The sequence below is a fragment of the Actinia tenebrosa genome, unplaced genomic scaffold, assembly GCF_029948245.1.
Source record: "Actinia tenebrosa isolate PJP-AT-01 unplaced genomic scaffold, QUT_ActTen_1.0 PGA_scaffold2__45_contigs__length_23673736, whole genome shotgun sequence".
In the NCBI taxonomy this organism is placed as follows: domain Eukaryota; kingdom Metazoa; phylum Cnidaria; class Anthozoa; order Actiniaria; family Actiniidae; genus Actinia; species Actinia tenebrosa.
The window spans coordinates 16,388,426-16,408,005 of NW_028292579.1; the positions used below are offsets into that span (position 1 = coordinate 16,388,426).

General features: G+C 42.3%; 1 protein-coding gene across 3 annotated transcripts in view; it reads right to left on the bottom strand.

Moving 5' to 3' along the window:
- Positions 1-532: 532 nt before the first annotated feature.
- The window catches only part of LOC116297824 (FH1/FH2 domain-containing protein 3), a 48,945-nt gene continuing 29,897 nt past the window's right edge, over positions 533-19,580 (bottom strand). For 2 of the 3 annotated variants that reach the window (XM_089033591.1, XM_089033593.1), the window contains 11 exons: positions 9,172-10,487; positions 7,319-7,486; positions 6,798-6,980; positions 6,375-6,494; positions 5,666-5,827; positions 5,318-5,433; positions 4,839-4,913; positions 4,415-4,472; positions 3,847-3,984; positions 3,262-3,553; positions 533-2,371 (listed from right to left, as the gene is read on the bottom strand). In XM_089033591.1, the coding sequence (XP_088889717.1) occupies positions 2,289-2,371; positions 3,262-3,553; positions 3,847-3,984; positions 4,415-4,472; positions 4,839-4,913; positions 5,318-5,433; positions 5,666-5,827; positions 6,375-6,494; positions 6,798-6,980; positions 7,319-7,486; positions 9,172-10,487 (2,711 nt within the window). In that variant the 3' untranslated portion in view covers positions 533-2,288. Of the gene's footprint in view, positions 2,372-3,085; positions 3,125-3,261; positions 3,554-3,846; positions 3,985-4,414; positions 4,473-4,838; positions 4,914-5,317; positions 5,434-5,665; positions 5,828-6,374; positions 6,495-6,797; positions 6,981-7,318; positions 7,487-9,171; positions 10,488-19,580 lie in introns of all 3 variants that reach the window. The other variant, XM_089033592.1, reaches the window with a different exon arrangement.

The following is a 19,580-nucleotide window of genomic DNA, read 5'->3' on the forward strand; positions in this document are numbered from 1 at the left end:
GATCTAAACATATTGAACAGAAATCGTAAAAATACAAGCAGTGAGCATTGGCTGTAATATGGACAACAGCCAGTTCATTACAACCCTTTTGGGCAGGATTGTCTTGTTATTTAATGTAAGTAAACGATTCTTAATACACGTAATGCCTTTTGGTCCGATATAAATTCATTTTAGTTTTGGATTGAAAGTGTTGGTTTTCAAAATGAGAATCATTGCTCGATCAGTATAAACAAGTTCTCTTGACAGCATGTTTGAATCGACTGCTTTTAGATTGTAAGTCATGTCGGTTTAACTAAAAAAAACGCCTTTTTCAAAAAAGATTTCAAAATGGATATAATAAAGTGGTAATTGAACTTCGTGTCGTACAATTTTGGTCTGAAATCAAACTTGCAATTACAAATCGCACTCCCGCTACGTGGTCGTGCGATTTTGTAATCGCGCGTTTGATTTCAGACCAAATTGCACTCCACTCAGTTCAATTACCATTATAAAACATATAGAATATCAAGCAAAGACAAGAGTACAAGAGGTATTGATTTCTTTTTAACCTTTTTTATTACTCTAAATGCTCAATACTATAGACATCTATTGACATGTCTTATCTCTTCTCACAACCTTCACATTACAGTACAAAACCAATCTATCGAACAATACATTTGAAATCATTCCCAAAGTCGCTGTTAATGATAAGTTTAGAGCCTGCCTAAAGTATCATAACAGACCTACTACATTAGAATGAATGTTTTAGGATTTGTTGGGTTTTGTTGATGCTGTATTAGTTATATCTACAAGGAAACAAAAATAACTTACACAAAAGAAAAAATAAAGATGAACAGCACCCTTTTCCCGTTTTATACACGAAAGAAATGGTTTACCCGAAACAACTAAAAGTTAAAAAAAATCAACAGACTTTTCTCAGCTTGGGTAATGTTTTCATCCCCATTTCAGATTACGTGCCAATCCAAAGAGTACATCACGTTTTGGTTTTTATTTAACAGTTGCACATGAAAAATAAACACGAAATATGGATACAACCCAAACAAAGAATTGTAGTTTTACAACATGGAACTTCAGAACTGAGCCTGAATTTTATTAATAAAGAAAATTATTTTAGAGATGAAATATTTCAAATTTTTCAGACATTCAGAATGCAGTGCAAAACTTACTCTGACACAAAAGGCACAATGGTCGTTTTGGAAACAAAAAAAAAAACAAAAAAAAAAAAAAAAACAGCCGCTGGCACAGGTTTCAATAGCAACAAGCGAATAATTTAATAACTAAGAATCAAGCGATTAACCGTTGATTATAATTCTATACCTTATCAATATATACATAAAAATTCTGTTTTTATATTATTTTGGAATAAAATGGATAGACCGTAAAAACACGTGACTGTGGAATATTCTATAATTACATACCATTACGACATGAAATGATTATAAAAACAAAAACTAGACCACGTGATATGATTGGTCGCGTGACATATTTCCGACAGGAAACCCGATCAATGGCAAAATCACCAGAAATCGAAATTTTTACTAAAATCGGTATTAACCATATAAGACAAGTTTGAGAGTTACGAATATAAAAGGCACAATAAATCTAAGACGTAAAAACGTTGACTAATTCTTTTGAATATGAAACAATACTTGTTGGAATAGTCACGCGACCAACAGCTGGGCTATTTTTTTGGCTGGCACAATTACATCAATTTTGCCACTTTTAGGCGCCTTAATATGATCCGAAACAGAGAGAGCATTAAAAAGATTTACAATTGAAAAAGAAAGAAAAGTAATTTCTAAAACAATTTACATAAAAAAGGAGAAGCGCACCTCGAATGTCCCTGTTTCCTTCCTTCTCTCCCCTCCCCCCATGGGGAAACAAAAACGTACGTGGAGAGGAGTGGGTGGGTAGGCATTTTAAGTGAATGTTCTGCACTGATATAATATCTTTCCAAATGGCATAATTATAGAAGACGAAATGTTCATTTTCATTTCATCTTCAATTCAATTCAACAAATTGCTTTACAATTTTTTTTTACAACTACCACAAACTACGACATATTCTGTGATAAAAGGGATGCGGCGACTGCGAGCACAGGCACGCTCGTCCTTTAACGAGAGGAAAATTTTAAAAATGTAGTAAAATTCCGAGACTACGAAAATCTACATCAATGTTAAAAGCCTTGAAGCTATCTAAATCAAAAGCTGAAAACCAAACTATGTATAAACCACAGTTACTAAAAATAGTCATTAAATCTAAAACAATTATCTATGGTTGAACCAATGTTATTTGCTTTCGAAGTTTTTGACCTGCTTTGATAGTTTTTCTAAATCCTCTGCGCTTATTCCACCCTTGAGCGTTCGGCGAGCTGGAGAAAAAAAGAAAGAGACATGAATAATAAGGCTAGGAATGTGGTACATGACCAGTGTCATCAAACGGAAGTGACGACAGAGACTGAACTTGAACAAACCCTTTCTTTATATAAAAGTTTATTTTTACAATGTACTACAGATTTCGTGTAAGCGGGAAAGTACGATGATGAACTGAGTCTCTGAAATAGCTTTCGGGTTCATTGTGATTGGATGATTGGTGCCCTCTCGCTTTGTGATTGGTTTAGACCGAAAGCCATTCGAGTTTTAGGCTTCTGTTCCATCTATTTTTAAGTGGGTGTGAGTAGAGGATCTATGACAACGCATAATTTAGATTGCTATAATCTAATCACACATTTTCTGTTCTAGAATTCTGAATTCTTCCAATATTAAAACTATTTTTGCTCTAAAAATAACAACGCGCAACGCACTCGAAAATATAAATTCTTTTCAGAAAAATCCACATTTGGTCAAAAGTTTTTTCTTTTAACAAAATATATCCCAGCCCTTGCGTTTTGGGCTTTGGTACAATAGTTATTAGTTTTTCAATTTGATGTTTTTGGATTCAATGACATGGATTGGGATACCTGTGGTTGATTGTTGGAGTTAATACCTGCCCAAGAACCGATCAAACCAGTTTAACGTGGCGAATCCGAAACATAAACGAGAAGTACACAAGTACGCTTGTATGATGGCATGCAACCTGAACTCACCTAAACCAGTCCTTCACAGGCGTTTATTACCGCAAAATTCTTTGGAAAAGAGCAGATTGTGATTAGTGTGAACGTACGAATGCATGGACTGTGACTGGATGAGATTGGATTACATGCTTTTTGTATACGTACGTTTCCTTTTGTACTTCTCACTGCCTCAAAATCATAAACCTTACCTGACTTCCGGTTGGAGTTTGCTGTTCGATTGCGCGTGCGCACCCTCGTTTTAGTGTTAGGGGCGGTAGCTGATTTTACCAGCATGTCCATCACTTCATCGGTATTATCATCCGGAAACTCATCATGGCTTTGAGAAGAACGATTCGACCTGGTTCGACTACGGTTCGGAAGGGTGGAACTTTTCAGTTTTTCTTTACAGCCGTCTAACTGGTCTTCATTTGAAAACAGAGCCTTCTTGAACGCTTCGTCGACTCGTTCTTCGCTCGGTGACCGTCCAGCGGATCGGAACGACTAATAAAATAATAAATGCATAGAATATGATTTAAGATGAGAAACTGTGGCGTTTGCTCTTTTATGATTTTTTTGATTCAGTGAATTCACCTCTACCGGCCGACCCTTATTTATTTGTTCATTCATTTTGCATTTGTTTAACCATTCATTCATTTGTTTATTTATTCAACCATTTGTTCGATTCGTGTTTTTTATCCGTCCGTCCATCCGTCTACCATCATCCATTCATTCTTTCCTTCGTTTATACCCAGAGCAAGAAGATTGCAACAGAAAAGCCTTCCCACTGCACATACCTCTGCGTAGATGAGTTTTCCCCTCGTTTTATTTCTCTCTCTGATGTTTTCTCTCTTTTTCTTTTGTTCCAGAACTTTTTCTCTCGTTGTTCTATACTCCAACGAAAACTCGCTGATGATTTTACAAAACTCGTGCACCTAATAACATGACAAAAAAGAAAACAACTCATAGTAAATTCTTCATCAATAATCCTTTGGGTTCACTGATTCCAATGGGACTATTATCACAAGACATGGTATCCGTGTTGGTAAACGTCTGCACACCAACGTGGCTGTCCTCACGTCACGTGAAAGAAACTTGTCCTTGCTAATTACCACCGCAAGTACAGAGATGCGCAGCTTAACGCGGTCGAACTGAAAGCACGGCAAAGACCAAACCGATCCATTCAGCTTGGCCGTGAAATTATAACACATATTTGTAATAAATGTCTCTGAAATGTCTGTGGGATTCGCGAGACAGTGGCCTGGATGCAAACACCTAACTGTCATATAAGGGTTTCCGCATTATTGGGTGTGCCATGCAGAGTGAAAATTAGCAGAAAAAAAGAATTTCGCTTGCATAAAATACCTTTGTTTTCTTGGTTACACTCGGAGAGACTCCCAAATAAAGAAGCATCTTGCGAAACCTTGAATAAAGAAAAACAAGATCAACAGAAATCAAGTACTATTTTTGGAATGCAATCACATGACTCAATGACTTAATGACCTGTCATAGTTCCAGGGGCGGATCCAGGATTTTTTTCAGGGAGGGGTGCTGCGCACAATATTAACCCAGGGAAGGGTGCACCCCTTAGAATCAAAGGCAAAAACTGTATTGGTTATCTTCGAAGTAGGAGCACAAAGTGTAACCAGGGAGGGGTGCGCACCCCCTGCACCCCTCCCCTGGATCCGCAACTGCAGTTCGGTGAGATCCGTAGTACTAATTTTGCAGAGTGTATTATAATACAGTACTTGAAATAGGACTACATGGGACTACATGTTTCCATAGTTACCTGTTAATGACGCGTCTGTGTACTACTTTGAGGATGGTTATTCTTTCTTGAGCGTCAGTCAGTAATTCAGTCATTCTATAACAATATTTGCCACGATTATTAACCAGTCAAAGTCAAGTCGACTAAGTACTTCATGAATTTAAAATGACCTCATTCGCCTTGGTGAAATGTTTTTTACCCTCATCACAGACCACGTGTCATTCTTAAGAGTATTATTTCTTTGTCGGTTGTGCATGAGAAGGCACATGAATATGGATAAAACTCAAACAAAGAATCTATGCTGAATGACACGTGGTGTGAAATGGGAAAACATTATGCTCAATGTAAAGGTTTATTACAGTACAACGCACTCTCCACTCGCACGAGAAGACACATTAATATGGATAAACCTCAAACAAAGGACCTTTCTCTCAAGAGAATGACATGTGGTGTGAAATGGGCAAACGCCAAGGTAAAGTGGTCTATGTATTATATCTTACTTGCTCTTGAGCTGTTTCGTGCTGTCGTGTTTGGCCACGACACTCAGGTGTTCCCAGGATTTTTTACAGTTTTCTTTTAGTTTCTTCAGATTTTCGGCAACTATATCAAAATCCACCTGGAAATTAAAAAATGGATCATCGTTATGCCTCTTTTCTTGTCAGCCACTGGCTTTTAACTAAGTGCTAAGAAGGTGAGCAGGACAAACAACCGTGCATAATGTCATCTTGCGATTGTATGAACGATTATATGTTGATGTTGATTATATTAAATACCGCCCTCAAGCCCCTCCCCTTCCTATACGGGCCTGCTGTTACAACAAGTACGAGATATTTCGTATTCATACATACCCGCGAAGATCGATGACAAGCTCCTAGTTCACTGTAGAGATCAGTAGTGTTTGGAAACTTGTCCATCACCATACAACACAAGTGATACAACAGAGAATGTTTGTGGACCGTGTCTTTGACCTCGGGGACTTTAGATAAATAGTCCAACTGGAATCCCTTCACCTGTTTATGATATTCAGAGAAGGTTTTCAGTGTGTGATTACCGTTGACAAGGCAACAGTAAATATACTGAATTACATTCTCGTACCCCGACTCTTCCCACCAAAAAAAATCGGTTTCTGGTTAAAAAGCTGAGAAGGGTTTGCGTGCGAGAATGCTGAGAAGGTTTGGGTTCACAACTTTAGCTCGTAATCCTTGGAAAACTGCTGCAACGGTGAATGGACCGCTAATAGAGACCGTTTAGCATCAGGTTTACCGCTAACCGCTAGGGATCAGGCCCTGAAACACGCACGCAAACACGGAGAAACACTCAGCATCAATGAAATTCAATATGGCAGCTCTTCCATCACCACAACTTCGTTATGATGCCTTGCTAAATGTCGAAAGTTTGAAGGAAAACACGCCTGACGTCGAACTGCAGTTTGAGGTTTGCGGTACCAAGCAAGAACGTGGTGCTAAAGGTCTCTAATGTCTGAGTTGGCTATTAGCGCAGCACAAAATCTATGTATATATAGTTGAATGACAGGGGCGTCTAACTCCAGCCACGTACCTGTTTGCCGTTAAGAAAGTTTCCAATGGCCAGCAGCGTTGCCAGAATATGTTTGAATGTTTTGTTCTTATTGATTTCTTCGAGGGCTTCCTTGAGATCCATCAGTGGTTCAGCTACTTCCTGGAATAAGTACGAGGTGGGAGGTGAGAAACACAAGGGAAATGGGAATTAGTGGGAAATGGGAAAAGTGGGAAATAGGAAAAGCGGGAAATGGGAAAAGTGGGTACCGAAAAGGTCGGAGAAGAAGAGAGAAGGAAGACAAGGAGTGCAGCTAACCAACCCTACTCCCCCCATGGGGAAAATACACCTACCCCGAAAACTATCCAAATAAATATTAGACTAAAGCGCAAAAAAACGATGTTTCTACCCTAGCTATACCACAATGCACCACGGTCGCCATCTCAGCGAAGAATCCTTCATTACCTTTTCGAGTGAATCATAATCGAGTTTAAATAACCATAATTGTAGTCTGGGTGCGAGTTCGTTAAGAGAGGCCATGGTAAGTAGGAACTGTTCAGCAGTCCCCAAAGGAATGTCGGGATTTGCCAACTGTGCTTCTTGTATCTTGGTCTTTTCTTCAGGCGTCGGCTGCAGCTGAAGAATTTTCTATGAAAAAACAGAACATTCAAATTTTTCTTCGACACGAATATGGAAATGTTCTCTTCTATTAGGGAATCGAGGGTGTTTTAGTGGCGTTGTGCCCCCTTATCTCACCCACGGGGTCTATGGTTTGATTCCTGGACTCGATATCACGTGAGTAGTTTGTTAGGTCTCTCCCTTGACTTGAGGGTTTTTCCTTCCTTTTCCTTCCTTCACAAAACCTGACGAGAACTCGTTGCCTCGATTTTTTTTCTCGTTTCCATTTTACAAACAGAAGAGAAAAGAAACACCTCCCCGGCCCTCCCCCCTCCCCTCCCCTCCCCTCCCCTCTCACTAGTACTCACCTCCACTCCCTCCCTGTCAATCACAGTGCTATCCATGTTAATGATAGCTTGTTTCAGTGTTCTAACGGGCGGTAGTTTGGTCAATCCGATGTTGATTGTCTGTGATCTCTTCAAGTCAAGAACAACAATCTCTTTTCTTTTGTCTTTTTCGTCACCCTCGGATCTTTGCTGTGAAGTAAGTTAATGATTGGTAAAAAATATATACTGGGCTTTCTGTGGCGAGATAATTCTGGAAAATCACAGGAAACCCGTACCAATAAAATCCTTGAAAGGATTCGCCATTTTCCATACATTGGTTCACTGGTCAAAGAATTATTCAAATTTGAACCTTGCAACCTTGACTGAATGCTTTGTGTTTGACCAGTGAACCGATGTATGGAAAATGGTGAATTCAGTCATTTTTACGAAGGTGTCATTTACTACAAATACCAGAAGGCTTTGCGAATTTCTTTCCTTTACTCTGTGTCCACCAATAATAAGACAGTTGGCGGTAATTAACTGAAGATAGGAAACTACCCAAGGAATTCTGGGAGTAGACGTCAATAACCCTAGACCTTATACGTTTAGGTGTTGAGGTTAAATGTTGGTTGTATCGTCGTGTACGGGAATTGTCAGGGGAATTCTATTCAAATTCAAATTTCAAGTAATCGGCTAGTAATCGTACCCTACGATAGCATAAATTAAACTATAATAAATATTTATGTGCACGCGCTGATGATACATCGTTTAAATATGACTAAAAAATGAGACCACCCAACCGAATTCACTTTGTGGTCTAGGGGTTAGGTTTAGGGTTAGGGTTGGGGTTGGCATTGTAGTAGTTCTTTGGTGCCGAAGGTACCGAGTTCGATTCTTGGTGTCTTCACTTAATTTTTATTTTTTCTAAGTGAGGAGAACCAAAGTCCCACTCGTGTGTTCGAAAACCTATGACGTACTTCGTTAATCCGTACACGACGATAGTACCTAAATGTTATTCCATTTCATACCATGTGTCATTCATTCCTCTTCGTTTGAGTTGCATCGAACAAGATTCATCTATCATTTCGAGATGTGCAACCATTAAACAATAAAATACTCTAGAAAATGACAGGTGATCTAAAATAGGAGAACGTGTTATGTGTCCTAGTCATGCCCAACCGTTAAACAAATAATCTTATTCTCAAGAGAATGATACGTGGTCTGAAAGGAAAAACACGTCTGAAAGGTAAAGGAGTCTATTTAACCTGCGTAGTGGTTACAATGCATTGCAGGACTGTTTTACAGGACAAAAGAGACGCCATCTTGGAAATATGGTCCCATAATGCACTGCAACACCAACTCGCCCCAGTTTTTTCCTCAAACTCGGAACTAGACTCTTCCACAGTCTCTCGCTCGTCCGTTCCTTCTCCACGCTTAGAGACTGTAACGGTACAATGACCGAAAGGACTTATGGGTCCCGAAAACTTGGACCCAGCGTGCTTTGGGAACCAAAATACTCGTCCACAGTCTCTCTCGTTTCAATATTTTCAAGATGGCGGCGAAAACGAGAGAGACTGTGGACGAGAATTTCCGTTCCCAAAGCACGCTGGGTCCAAGTCTTCGGAACCCATAAGTCCTTTCGGTCATTGTACCGTTACAGTCTCTAAGCGTGGAGACGGAACGGACGAGCGAGAGACTGTGGAAGAGTCTACCTCGGAACGGCCTATAGCCAACTTTCGATATTCTGGTTGAGTAGTCAAACAATCCGAGTCGAAGCTCCGGGGAAACAAATGAATAACAACAATTACGCGGAGCTTCGATTCGAAATGTTTTGTGTTGGACCACTCGATCAGAATATCGAAAGATGGTTATCGATACGTGCACTCGATACTTACCTTTAACTTGGCGCTTGTTTTATTCTCAAACAAATGTTCTAGTTTCTTAGTGTCAATATCAACCTTATCAATATTGCCCCATATCGTTTTATTGACTCCGTTAATGAGCGGCGAGTTCTTCACTTCCTGCCAAAACAACCGAACCAGTTTTTTCTTGTTTGACTTGTTCAAGTGTCCTGGAACCCCTGGAGGTGGGGGAGGGGGCATCCCCTCTGGGGCTGGGGGAGGAGGTGGTGGACACATCATTCCCAAGGGTGGTGGTGGAGGGGCCATTCCTCCAAGATACGAAAGGGGTGGGGGTGCGTCTGTTTCGTCATGGTGATCATTAGATTCAAAAACATCCACGTCATCCTCGTCTAAAAGATCCGTAAAATCAAAGTCATTGATGATAAGTGAACGTTTTAAGGTGATCATTCGCTCCCATTCCAGTTCTTGTAGCCGTGCAGCCTCCTCAGCTGCTTGCCTGGCAATCTCTTCCTCCTCCTCTTTTCGTCTTCTCTCCTCCTCTGCTATTCTCTGGGCTTCTAGCTGGGCTGCTTCTTCCTCGAGCTCTTGGTCCTCCTTCAAGAGATTCTTCTTCGCTTGTTTTAACAACCCTTCAAAGTTCCCCTCAGGTGTTGTCGAGTCTTTTGCTTCTTCTTCCAACGAGCCCAGCTTCTTGATCGTATCTTGCACGGAGTTGGTAGCCAAGTCCGTACCTACAGCATTCTCGTTGTTATTAACTTCCGAATCTCCGCCGCTCATCAACCGAGCACGTCGATCGTGAACCGATTCCCCAGTCGATGATGAGTCGGATTTCTTAGCAAAAAGATCATCAGTCGATGTCTGATACAACATAGATAACATCATTTTCTTGTTAAAACCTTCACAAATACTAGACCTCTTTTCGGAGCTTTCCCGCCGGTCGAGAGGCGGCGAGCGAATACCACCTTTATCAGTAACACTGGATATTCTTCCGATCTCGTTCAGCATTGGTGTTCGTCTGGGTGACTTTGGTTCTTCTTTCTCACTAGCACTACTATCTCTAGCACTATCAACAAGACGTTGTCTAGGCTTTTCTCGTTTATGAGCTTCGTTTTCCGCATTTCTAGCACTAATACTTTCTTCTGAAGACGAATTGTCGGACCGTAATTTACTTGTGTTGATTTTCATGGATCCTGTTTCAGTGGCGTTGTTTTCTCTTGGCGTTCCCATTCGAGAAAAAGTCTTGTTTTCAGGGTCGTGTTTGTCTGTTTGATTTTCATGTTTCTTCGCTTCTTCTTTCGCTCTTCGACGCTCTTCCCAAGTTCTCGGGACCTTTTTCTGTGGTGTTTCGTCTGTCAAAATAAAAATGTTCATCCAAGTTAAGACTAAGAGCTGCTTTCTTTCAGAATTCTTTTTACCGTTCCCCAAGTTTCAAGTTCAGTTCTTTTCCAAATATCTTATTTTTTCATATCCAATTATTATAGTAAAGTAAAAAACCAAGTTAAATTTTTTTAACGTATTATGGATACATTATGTAATATATATTTATAAACTATTATTTCATATACTTAAATATATATTATATATGCATAGCTGTGAGAGCGCTAGCCTCTCACCAATGCGACACGGGTTCAAGTCCCGTCGGGTTCGGTGTTGTATATGAGTAGAGTTGTTTGTTGGTTCTCTCCTGTGCCTCGAGGATTTTCCGGGTTCAACGGTTTTCCCTCCCTCCTCAAAAATCAACTACTAATGTGAAGAGCCACTCTGCAGAAATGCCACCGTTAAATCCCATTATTTATTCACTTGTTATTTATTACTTCTCATTTTCTTAAACAAAAGTCGTAATGTTTCGAAAATTTTTATTCTGTTCTAAGTCAGGACAACAGAAAGTTCTTCGACTGGGACTTGAAGACAGGGCCTACGGTTGACCCATGAAATGGTACTTTCAAAGACTGATGGGGTTCATGTGCTTTATGGGCCGGAACTTTCGCGCCAAAACGCGCGCGTTCGCGCATCGAGGTATGTCACTCTCGCTATATTAAGCCCAGCCCAGCAATCCCCTTTGGTGCTCCAGTGATTCTTCACTCTACACTAACATTAGGAGTCATGGTTAAAAAGCAATTATTGTACGAGGTAAATTAAAATATCACGATTTGCTAGTGGCGAGAAAGACACCAGAAAATCACGGTATTTTGTGATAACCGATATCATCCAAATTATTTTTTCCTGTTTTCTTTTTGCGTTTTGGCCGTTTTTGCTATCTATCAAACCTACCAAGTCACAGGGAAGCGAGAAATGTTAATAAACGATCATATGGTGATATTTGGGATTGTAAATTAAAAGAAAAACTAAACAAGACCAAGAGAAACACGTGTGTCAAAAATACAACAATACACCAAACAAATCTTTAAATTGACATTGACAAGTGGAGAGTGCCTGAGGTGATGGTTGAACTCACGAGACCTTGACAAGCGTTAGCAGCATGATAGCAACATCTAAAAGCGAAGTGTGCATTAACAATTTTTTTATGCATTATTGTCCAAACGTTACTATAGTTATTTCTTTTCCATACATGTGAAAAGTGAGTCAAAACTAATTTCAGATTTTGTTTTTTCGCCTGGCGTCTCCAAGTCTGGTTACAATAGTAGTATAGGGAATGGGGGTTCCAGCGCAATCTCAACACGGGGCAAGACCCGTGTCAAAAATCCACCTACGGACAATCCCCACTCCAAGTGTGGTTGGGGGCAACAGCGCAAATATGTTAGTCTATATATGGAGTGCGAAGAATGTAAGAGAACTTTTAAGAAAGAAGCGGATTTGAAAAAGCATTTGAAAATGAAGACGAAGTGTATGAGCAGTTATGATTGTGGATGTGGTAAGAAGTTTGAGACTAAGGTTAAATTGTTTTGGCATTGTCAGGACTGTGAGTACGACTACGACGACCTAAAAAGTGCTTGGTATTAGGTATAAAATATTTCCTATTATATAGATGGAATCCCAAAGCAACTTCAGCACGGTGCCAATACCCGGTAACGGTGAGATTGACGTTAGACAGTTTTGGCGTCAGTCAGAAAGGAAGGTTAAAAGGACTCTCCGAAAAGGTATAGAAGAATTAGGAGCCCTGAAAGCGAGCATAATGGTAGAAGTAAGTTTGTCAAAAGACGAGGTAATGACGACAGCAATGTTGCGATCAAAGTCGTTAGTGATATTAGAATCCACGAATCTGGATAGGTCACTCAGTGAAGCCTTAGAAGCACTAATGGAGTCGCTGTCTAACTACACGAAAGAAGGATCGGGTTGGACAGTAGAGGAGGTTGAAGGAATAGAGATAAGTATGGCCAGGTACGTACCCATACGAGGGGGGAGTTACGTACCGCTACCAACGTGGGTAGAAAGGAAGAAGGCTATTGTAAACGTGAAGAATGAAGACAATCGATGCTTTATGTGGGCAATCAGGTCTGCACTGTATCCAGCAGAGAAGGATCCCTGTAGGACAAGTAAGTATCCCACAGATGATTTAGAGTGGGATGGTGTGGAATTTCCTATGCAGTTGATAGACATCCCCATATTTGAGGAAATAAACGATCTAGCAATTAACGTTTACGGAGTCAGAGAGCAGACGATAGTACCGTTAGTTCTGTCAAAAAGTAAAGGAGAGCGCGTACATTTATTCTACCACGGCGGACACTACTCATGGGTTAAACACATTAGCAGACTATTCTACAGACATACTAAGCACAAAGGCAAAAAGTACTTCTGCGACTGCTGCTTGCTGTCATTTACATCCTTAAATGCCCTAAAGAAACACGATGAGATCTGCCGCGGAGTCGAAGAAGTGGCGCAACGGATCCAGATGCCCACCAACAAAGAGCTTTCATACGCAGACCATCAAAAGCAGATGCAAGTGCCTTACGTGATATATGCAGACTTCGAAGCGTTGATAACTAAGGAAGAGCAGAAACGTGGCGCCACGAATAAGGTAGGATTACACGAGATCTGCTCCTTTGGTTACATAGTAGTCAGATCAGACGGTAAAGCAAACCCTCCTGTGATTTACCGAGGTAAGAACGCAGCTAATGAGTTTCTAGAAGCATTGCGAGAAGAGGAGGGAGAGATTAGAGAACAATTAAGACGTCCAAAGAAGATGGAATTTACCAAAGAGAACCAGGAGGCTTTTAACAAGGCAAAAAAATGCCACATTTGCCAACATACGCTTCTTCAGTTTGGAAGACGAGCCAAGAAAGCGTGGGATGAAGATGGAAAGTATCTAGGAGAAGCTCATTTTAAATGCGGGAAGTATGCTAAGAAAGGTGAGAAGCCGGGAAAGCCCTCCACGCACTGCATTCACTGCCACAAAGCATTTGTTGAGGATTTCTATGTGGATAAGGTTAGGGATCACTGCCACATCACGGGTAAATACAGAGGAGCGGCTCATTGGAAATGCAATATAAACTTCAAAGTAAATCCAGACATGGAGATTCCGGTGTTCTTTCACAACCTCCGCGGTTACGACTCCCATTTGCTACTACAAGGAACAGACGGCTCCGACGTCAAATGCATACCCAACAACAAAGAGCGCTACATGTCCGTAACTGTGGGTAAGCTAAAGTTCTTAGATTCGCAGCAGTTTATGGCGGACTCCTTAGCAAACCTCGTAAAGTATAACACCAACTTTCCCATTTCCAGTCAATACGGCGCGGAAAGGAAAGGAGTCTACCCATACGAATACATGGACTCCTGGGATCGATTCAAAGAACCCCTACCACCCAAAGATCGCTTCTACAGCACCCTAAACGAGTCCGGCATAAAGGATGAGGAGTACCAGCATGCGTTAGACGTGTGGGAAAAGTACTCCTGTGAGAACATGGGTGACTACCACGACATCTACCTAAGGTCTGACGTAGTGCTGCTTGCAGATGTTTTCCAAAGCTTCAGAAAGATGGCTATGGAATATTACGGATTGGATCCCGCTAATTTCTACACGGCTCCTGGGCTCAGCTGGAGTGCTTTGTTAAAGAAGACAAATGCGCAGTTGGATCTCCTAACGGAGTACGACATGTATCGGTTTATGGAAGACGGTATTCGTGGCGGCGTATGCGGACCCAGCCGACGTTACGCCCGCGCAAACAACCCCTTAGTAGAGCACGACCCAGAGAAACCAACCACATACATTTACTACCTGGATGCGAATAACCTTTATGGTTGGGCAATGTCACAGTACCTACCTGTGAGAGACTTCGAATGGGATCCAGTGAAGCCGATAGACTTCTACATGCAGGTAGGAAAGGAGGAAGACAAGGGTTACGTTTTAGAAGTGGATCTGGAGTACCCAGAGCGCCTGCACGACGAACACAATGAGTTCCCCTTAGCACCAGAAGCGATAGAGATACCATTTAAGCAGCTAAGTCCGCTGCAAAAGCAAATGTGCCCTGGTTACAAACCGTACAGGAAACTAACTATGAACCTGATGGATAAGAAGAAGTATGTGGTACATTACCGCAACCTGCAGTTCTACGTGCGACACGGAATGCGCGTAAAGAAGATCCACAGAGTCCTAAAATTCACGCAGGAACCCTGGATGCGCCCCTACATTGACTTTAACACGCAAAAGCGTACCGCAGCGAAAAATGACTTCGAGAAAAACCTCTTCAAACTGATGAACAACAGCGTGTTCGGAAAGACAATGGAGAACATCCGCAAGCGCGTAAGCGTAAAAATAGTCAGCACCAAAGAGGAAGCAGAAGCATACGTGTCACAGCCAGGCTTCGTTAGATACGTAGAAATGCTGAACTTCTACGTGATTCACATGAAAAAGGCAAACCTCTTACTAAACAAGCCCGTTTACACAGGCTTTACGGTGCTGGATCTATCGAAGCTGCTTATGTACGAGTTCTACTACGATAAGCTTAAGCCAAAGTACGGAGACCGCTGTCGCCTCCTGTACACAGACACCGACTCCCTAATTCTAGAGGTGCAGACGGAAGACGTTTACAAAGACTGCCTCCCCGACATAGACGAGTACGACACCAGCGGTTACCCGAAGGAGCACTTCCTTTACTCTGCGAAGAATAAGAAGGTAATTGGGAAGATGAAAGACGAAATGTTAGGAAAACCCATAGTAGAGTACGTGGGTCTGAAACCAAAGATGTACAGCGTGCTAAAGTTAGACGGCGTAGAAAAGAAAGCTAAAGGCGTAAAAAAGTACGTGGTTAAGAAGGACTTTACGCACGAGTCCTACCTCAACGTATTACGAACACGCAAGGAACAGCGGCATAAGATGAACAGCCTGCGCAGCTATGGTCATCAGATACATAACGTCACGCAGGAGAAGGTGTCACTGTCTGCATTTGACGGTAAGCGATGGATGTGTGATGACGGAGTGCATACGATAGCATTCGGACATCACACGATAAGCAGTTCTTCTTTGACGAACCCACGAGTGGGACCATCATAAAGATAATACAAGATGGGTTGACCCTTCTTAGCTATCGCACTTCGGATCTGGTAAGTTTCCAAAGACCAATTAGGATCCGTAGCTCTTTTGGATCCTCCTTCTAATTCACCCGGCTCATAGAGATATCGAACCGTGACATTACCTAATTTCTTTTCATGGGGGAAGACCGCCCTCGAACTTCTGATGAAGGACTTGTGTTCCACGTGTTTCTTTTTTATGGCATCCCTGGGTTTCATTCCCGTAGCCCTGGCCGCCTCGTTGTTTAAAGCCGCGACGACCTGGGGGAGCCTCTGGGTCCATTCCCTGTTGCGTTTGGAGGGATCTTCCAGCTCTTTCCAATACTGGTACCCAAAGAGACGCTCGGCCAGGGTCTTATTGAATCTTTCGACAATGCTTTGACCCCTGTGGTACTCTGCTTTAGCTCTTCTAATCTTAGTGTCGTGGTCTTTCAGGGTCTTAGTAACCACGCCCATAAACTCTGTCCCCGCATCCACTTGCAGCAGCTTAGGCCATTTCAAGACGCGCTTATAAATCCTACCTAGGGCTTCTGCGACTTCCCCAGAATCCTTGCTGGTTATGGGTTCGGCGTCCTTGTATCTGCTTGCGATATCGACTACGGTCAAAGCGTACCTGTAAGTCTTTTTTCTTACCTTATCGTGCGGCAAGAAAAGCAAATCCGCCTGATGAACTTCATTGGGGGTATTTACGGTGAAGCTGGGCCTGGGAATGTACTTGGGCACGGGAAGATAAACCTGCCAGAGGGTTTGTTTTTTCAACCAGTTCTTAGCCGTTTCGTCTGATACCCTGGCCGCGGTCGCGAGTTTCTTGATAGCTGACGCTCCTCTCCAATAGCCTTCCGGCCCATAGTAAATCCTTTTAAGTTTGTCCTCTACGCGGCCCATTATATGAATTCCAAAACAAGATTGATCTTACGTCCGTTAAAATCCACCGTCTTTCCGTCCACTTTAATGGTGATGTTTATGCTTTCTACCAAATTAGACAAGTCATAGCTCAAAGAAATGGGAGTGTATTCTACTGGGTCAAATGGATTACCTTGGGGCAGAAACTTGGACATAAGAGAAGACTTTTCTCCATTGTTGTAACTATGGACCAAGTCGCAATAGACTTCGTAAGAGGATGCGACTTTCCATTTCACATCATATGTATTGCCGCTATTTATTGTGGTACTAGTAAGGCCCAGGAGTTCTACCAATGAACTGTCCTTTAAATTAGCGCTCCCATTATTTTTCTTAAATGTCATTTCATGGGGTAATCCTGTGGTAAGAGTATATCCATGCTTTGCTAGCTCCTTAGCCAGTGTTATGGGGGTGTAATGGGAATCTGGTATTTTTGGTTTGGTGCCGGAAGTTCCGATGACAAAGCCATTAATTAAATTATACCAAGAATTGTACAAAGAGCAACTAACCAACCGAACCTTACAGGCTTTGATGGGAGGATTCAAATACGTGGTAAAGTCATTCTTGTCGCCTTCCAAAAAGACGATCATTATATTAGATACGCCAAAGCCACGCCTCCGGCCAGCCCTGCGACTCCTACAAAGACCAATTCATTGTCTTTTTGTTTCTTAGAAGGCTGGTAGTAATTCTTGAACTGAGGCTTTTTCATTCTAAAGTCGGGGTGTGCTTGCGCATAAAGTTTGAAGGCGTAGTCTGTGTTTTCGAAGTTCTTGTCTGCCTGCATTTTGTCTTGGTAGTTCTTATCCAACCAATCCCTGTAAGCTTGTCTTTTTTCATTCCAAGCTGCAACGTCCCTTTGATATTTCTCCAGCGCTAAGTCGTGTCTCTTTCTTTCGGCGGCACCGCTTTTGTCGCCTCTAACTAATCTATCCAAATATTGACCACCATAATTAGCCCCTGTAAATGCTAAAGCTGCAATGACTCCACCTGCGACTAAGCTAACCATTATATGTTAGGCAGGTACTTTTCCTTTCGTAGGTAATCCTTTACCATGATAGCCCCGCCTACGGCAGCGGTCATTTTAGCAAAGTTAGCGAAGCTCTTGCTTGGGTCTTCAGTAAAGTCTTCTTTGAGCACTTTCTTACCTACCCAACCAATACCCGCAACGATGGAAGTAATGATAGCTGCTTCTTCAACAGTTTTCAACAACGCGGTTGACATTATATTACAAAGCGAGAAGGAAAATCTAGGTCGCCACGGGTGATAAATCTACTCCATTTCAGGGATCTTACTCTTTTTAACCTCCACAGGTGCGTGATATGTTGCGGCCTCCCACTTTACTTTTGGCTTCGTAGCCCGCCATTGTAAGTAAAGGCTGCCTGCTGCTATAGCGACTCCTAACGCGCCAATGACGTACCCAGGATTAATGAAGGATTCCTCTTCCTCCACCTTTTCCACCTTCTTTGCTTTGTTCTTCTTATTCATCTCCGCGAGCTTCTTTCCCGCGGCAACTCTGCCTGCAGATTTAGGCTTGGTAATCTTCTGCTCCTCCTGAGGTTGTTCTTCGGTACCACTCATCTTATACTAAAGGACTTGAAGGACTTGACAAGTAACTTGATGACGACTTGACAACGACTTGACTAAGTACTTGAGAATGACTTAAGGACGACTTGACTAAGTACTTGAGGTGACTTGACAACGACTTGACTAAGTACTTGAGGCGACTTGATCAGGTACCTCAGCAAGTGCTACCTGAAAGACCTTTTCGACTTCTCTGCCCTTCTTGAAGTCCTTCCAAGATGTTCCAAAGGAGCCTAGTACCTCCTTCAAGTCGACGTGCTGAGCTACGTGAAGTGCCGCAGAGGCGACTGCCATTAACTTACCGCACTTCAAAGACAACCACCCACAGGTTATCTTAAGTTCTTGGGTGATGACATAGTCATCTCTTATGTCCTTCCGCAGTTGCTCCACGTCGTCTATGGGCAGCGCAAATCCAAGCAATTTAGTCGCAAGTCGGATAGCGGAGTCTGCGACGGCGTCCGTGGTCTTACTTGCGAGGGCAGCCTCGTACCTCTTATGGAACTTCTTAACCTCCTCTTCTGACAACTCGTTAACTTGCTCATGGGTAAGTTCCTTGCCTATCATTTCTTTGCACTTCCCCGAAGACACAAGGATGTTAAGTTGTTCCTTGAGGTTACTTTCATCTAACTGTGTGGGGACTTCATCTAAGAGCTGCTCAATGTCCATATATGTTAACGTCATACGGAAACCTCAAAGAGAAGATCATTTTGGAATGTTGGCGTGTTCTTAAATGCCGCATGTATTCGTGTAACTGTTCCTTGCTTATCTCACCGCCGTAGTCGCTTAAAATGGTTTCCAGGTCAGACTTGCTCGGAGTATAAAATACGACCAGGGAGCCTATGTTTTCCCTGAAGGGTTTAGAGACACTGGTAAGCTGCTGCGAGAGCAACCAAACGCTGATATTGTCATGCCTGCCGCTGAAAGCGAGCTTCACTAATTCGGAGGTGCGCTTTTTTACGTCGTCCCCGCAGGCAATGTCATCCAATATGAGTAAAGTCTGCGTATCTTTAGGGAATTGCTTATGCCAGAACTTCAAATGGCTGGATAACTCGTTAGGGTCTAAGATATCTACAAAGAAGTCGTCATCATTCCTACCTATGCCTTCCCAGGTGCGGTTATTCACGTAGGTGGGACAAAGCAGCACTATGTAGTCAAAGCGGTATCTAAAGGGTCCTAATAGCTGCTCCACGATGAACTGGGTCTTTCCGCAGCCGGTGGGTCCTACTATCAGAGCGTTACAAGGTATGTGATCTGGGTTCATATATAGATGGACCCAGTGGAAGCAGTAAGAAGGATTGCCGCCGACGCAAAAGATAAAAGAGACACCATAGAAATGCAAAGGGAGGAGATAGCCCGGTTAAAAGAGCGCGTACAGGAATTGTACGATGAAATGTGTGGTCTGAAGCGCGCGGAACGGTTTGGTGCGCTTTTGACAATGGCGACGTGGGCTAAGGAGTCCATTAAGGACTTCATTCGATATCCCCCATAGATAT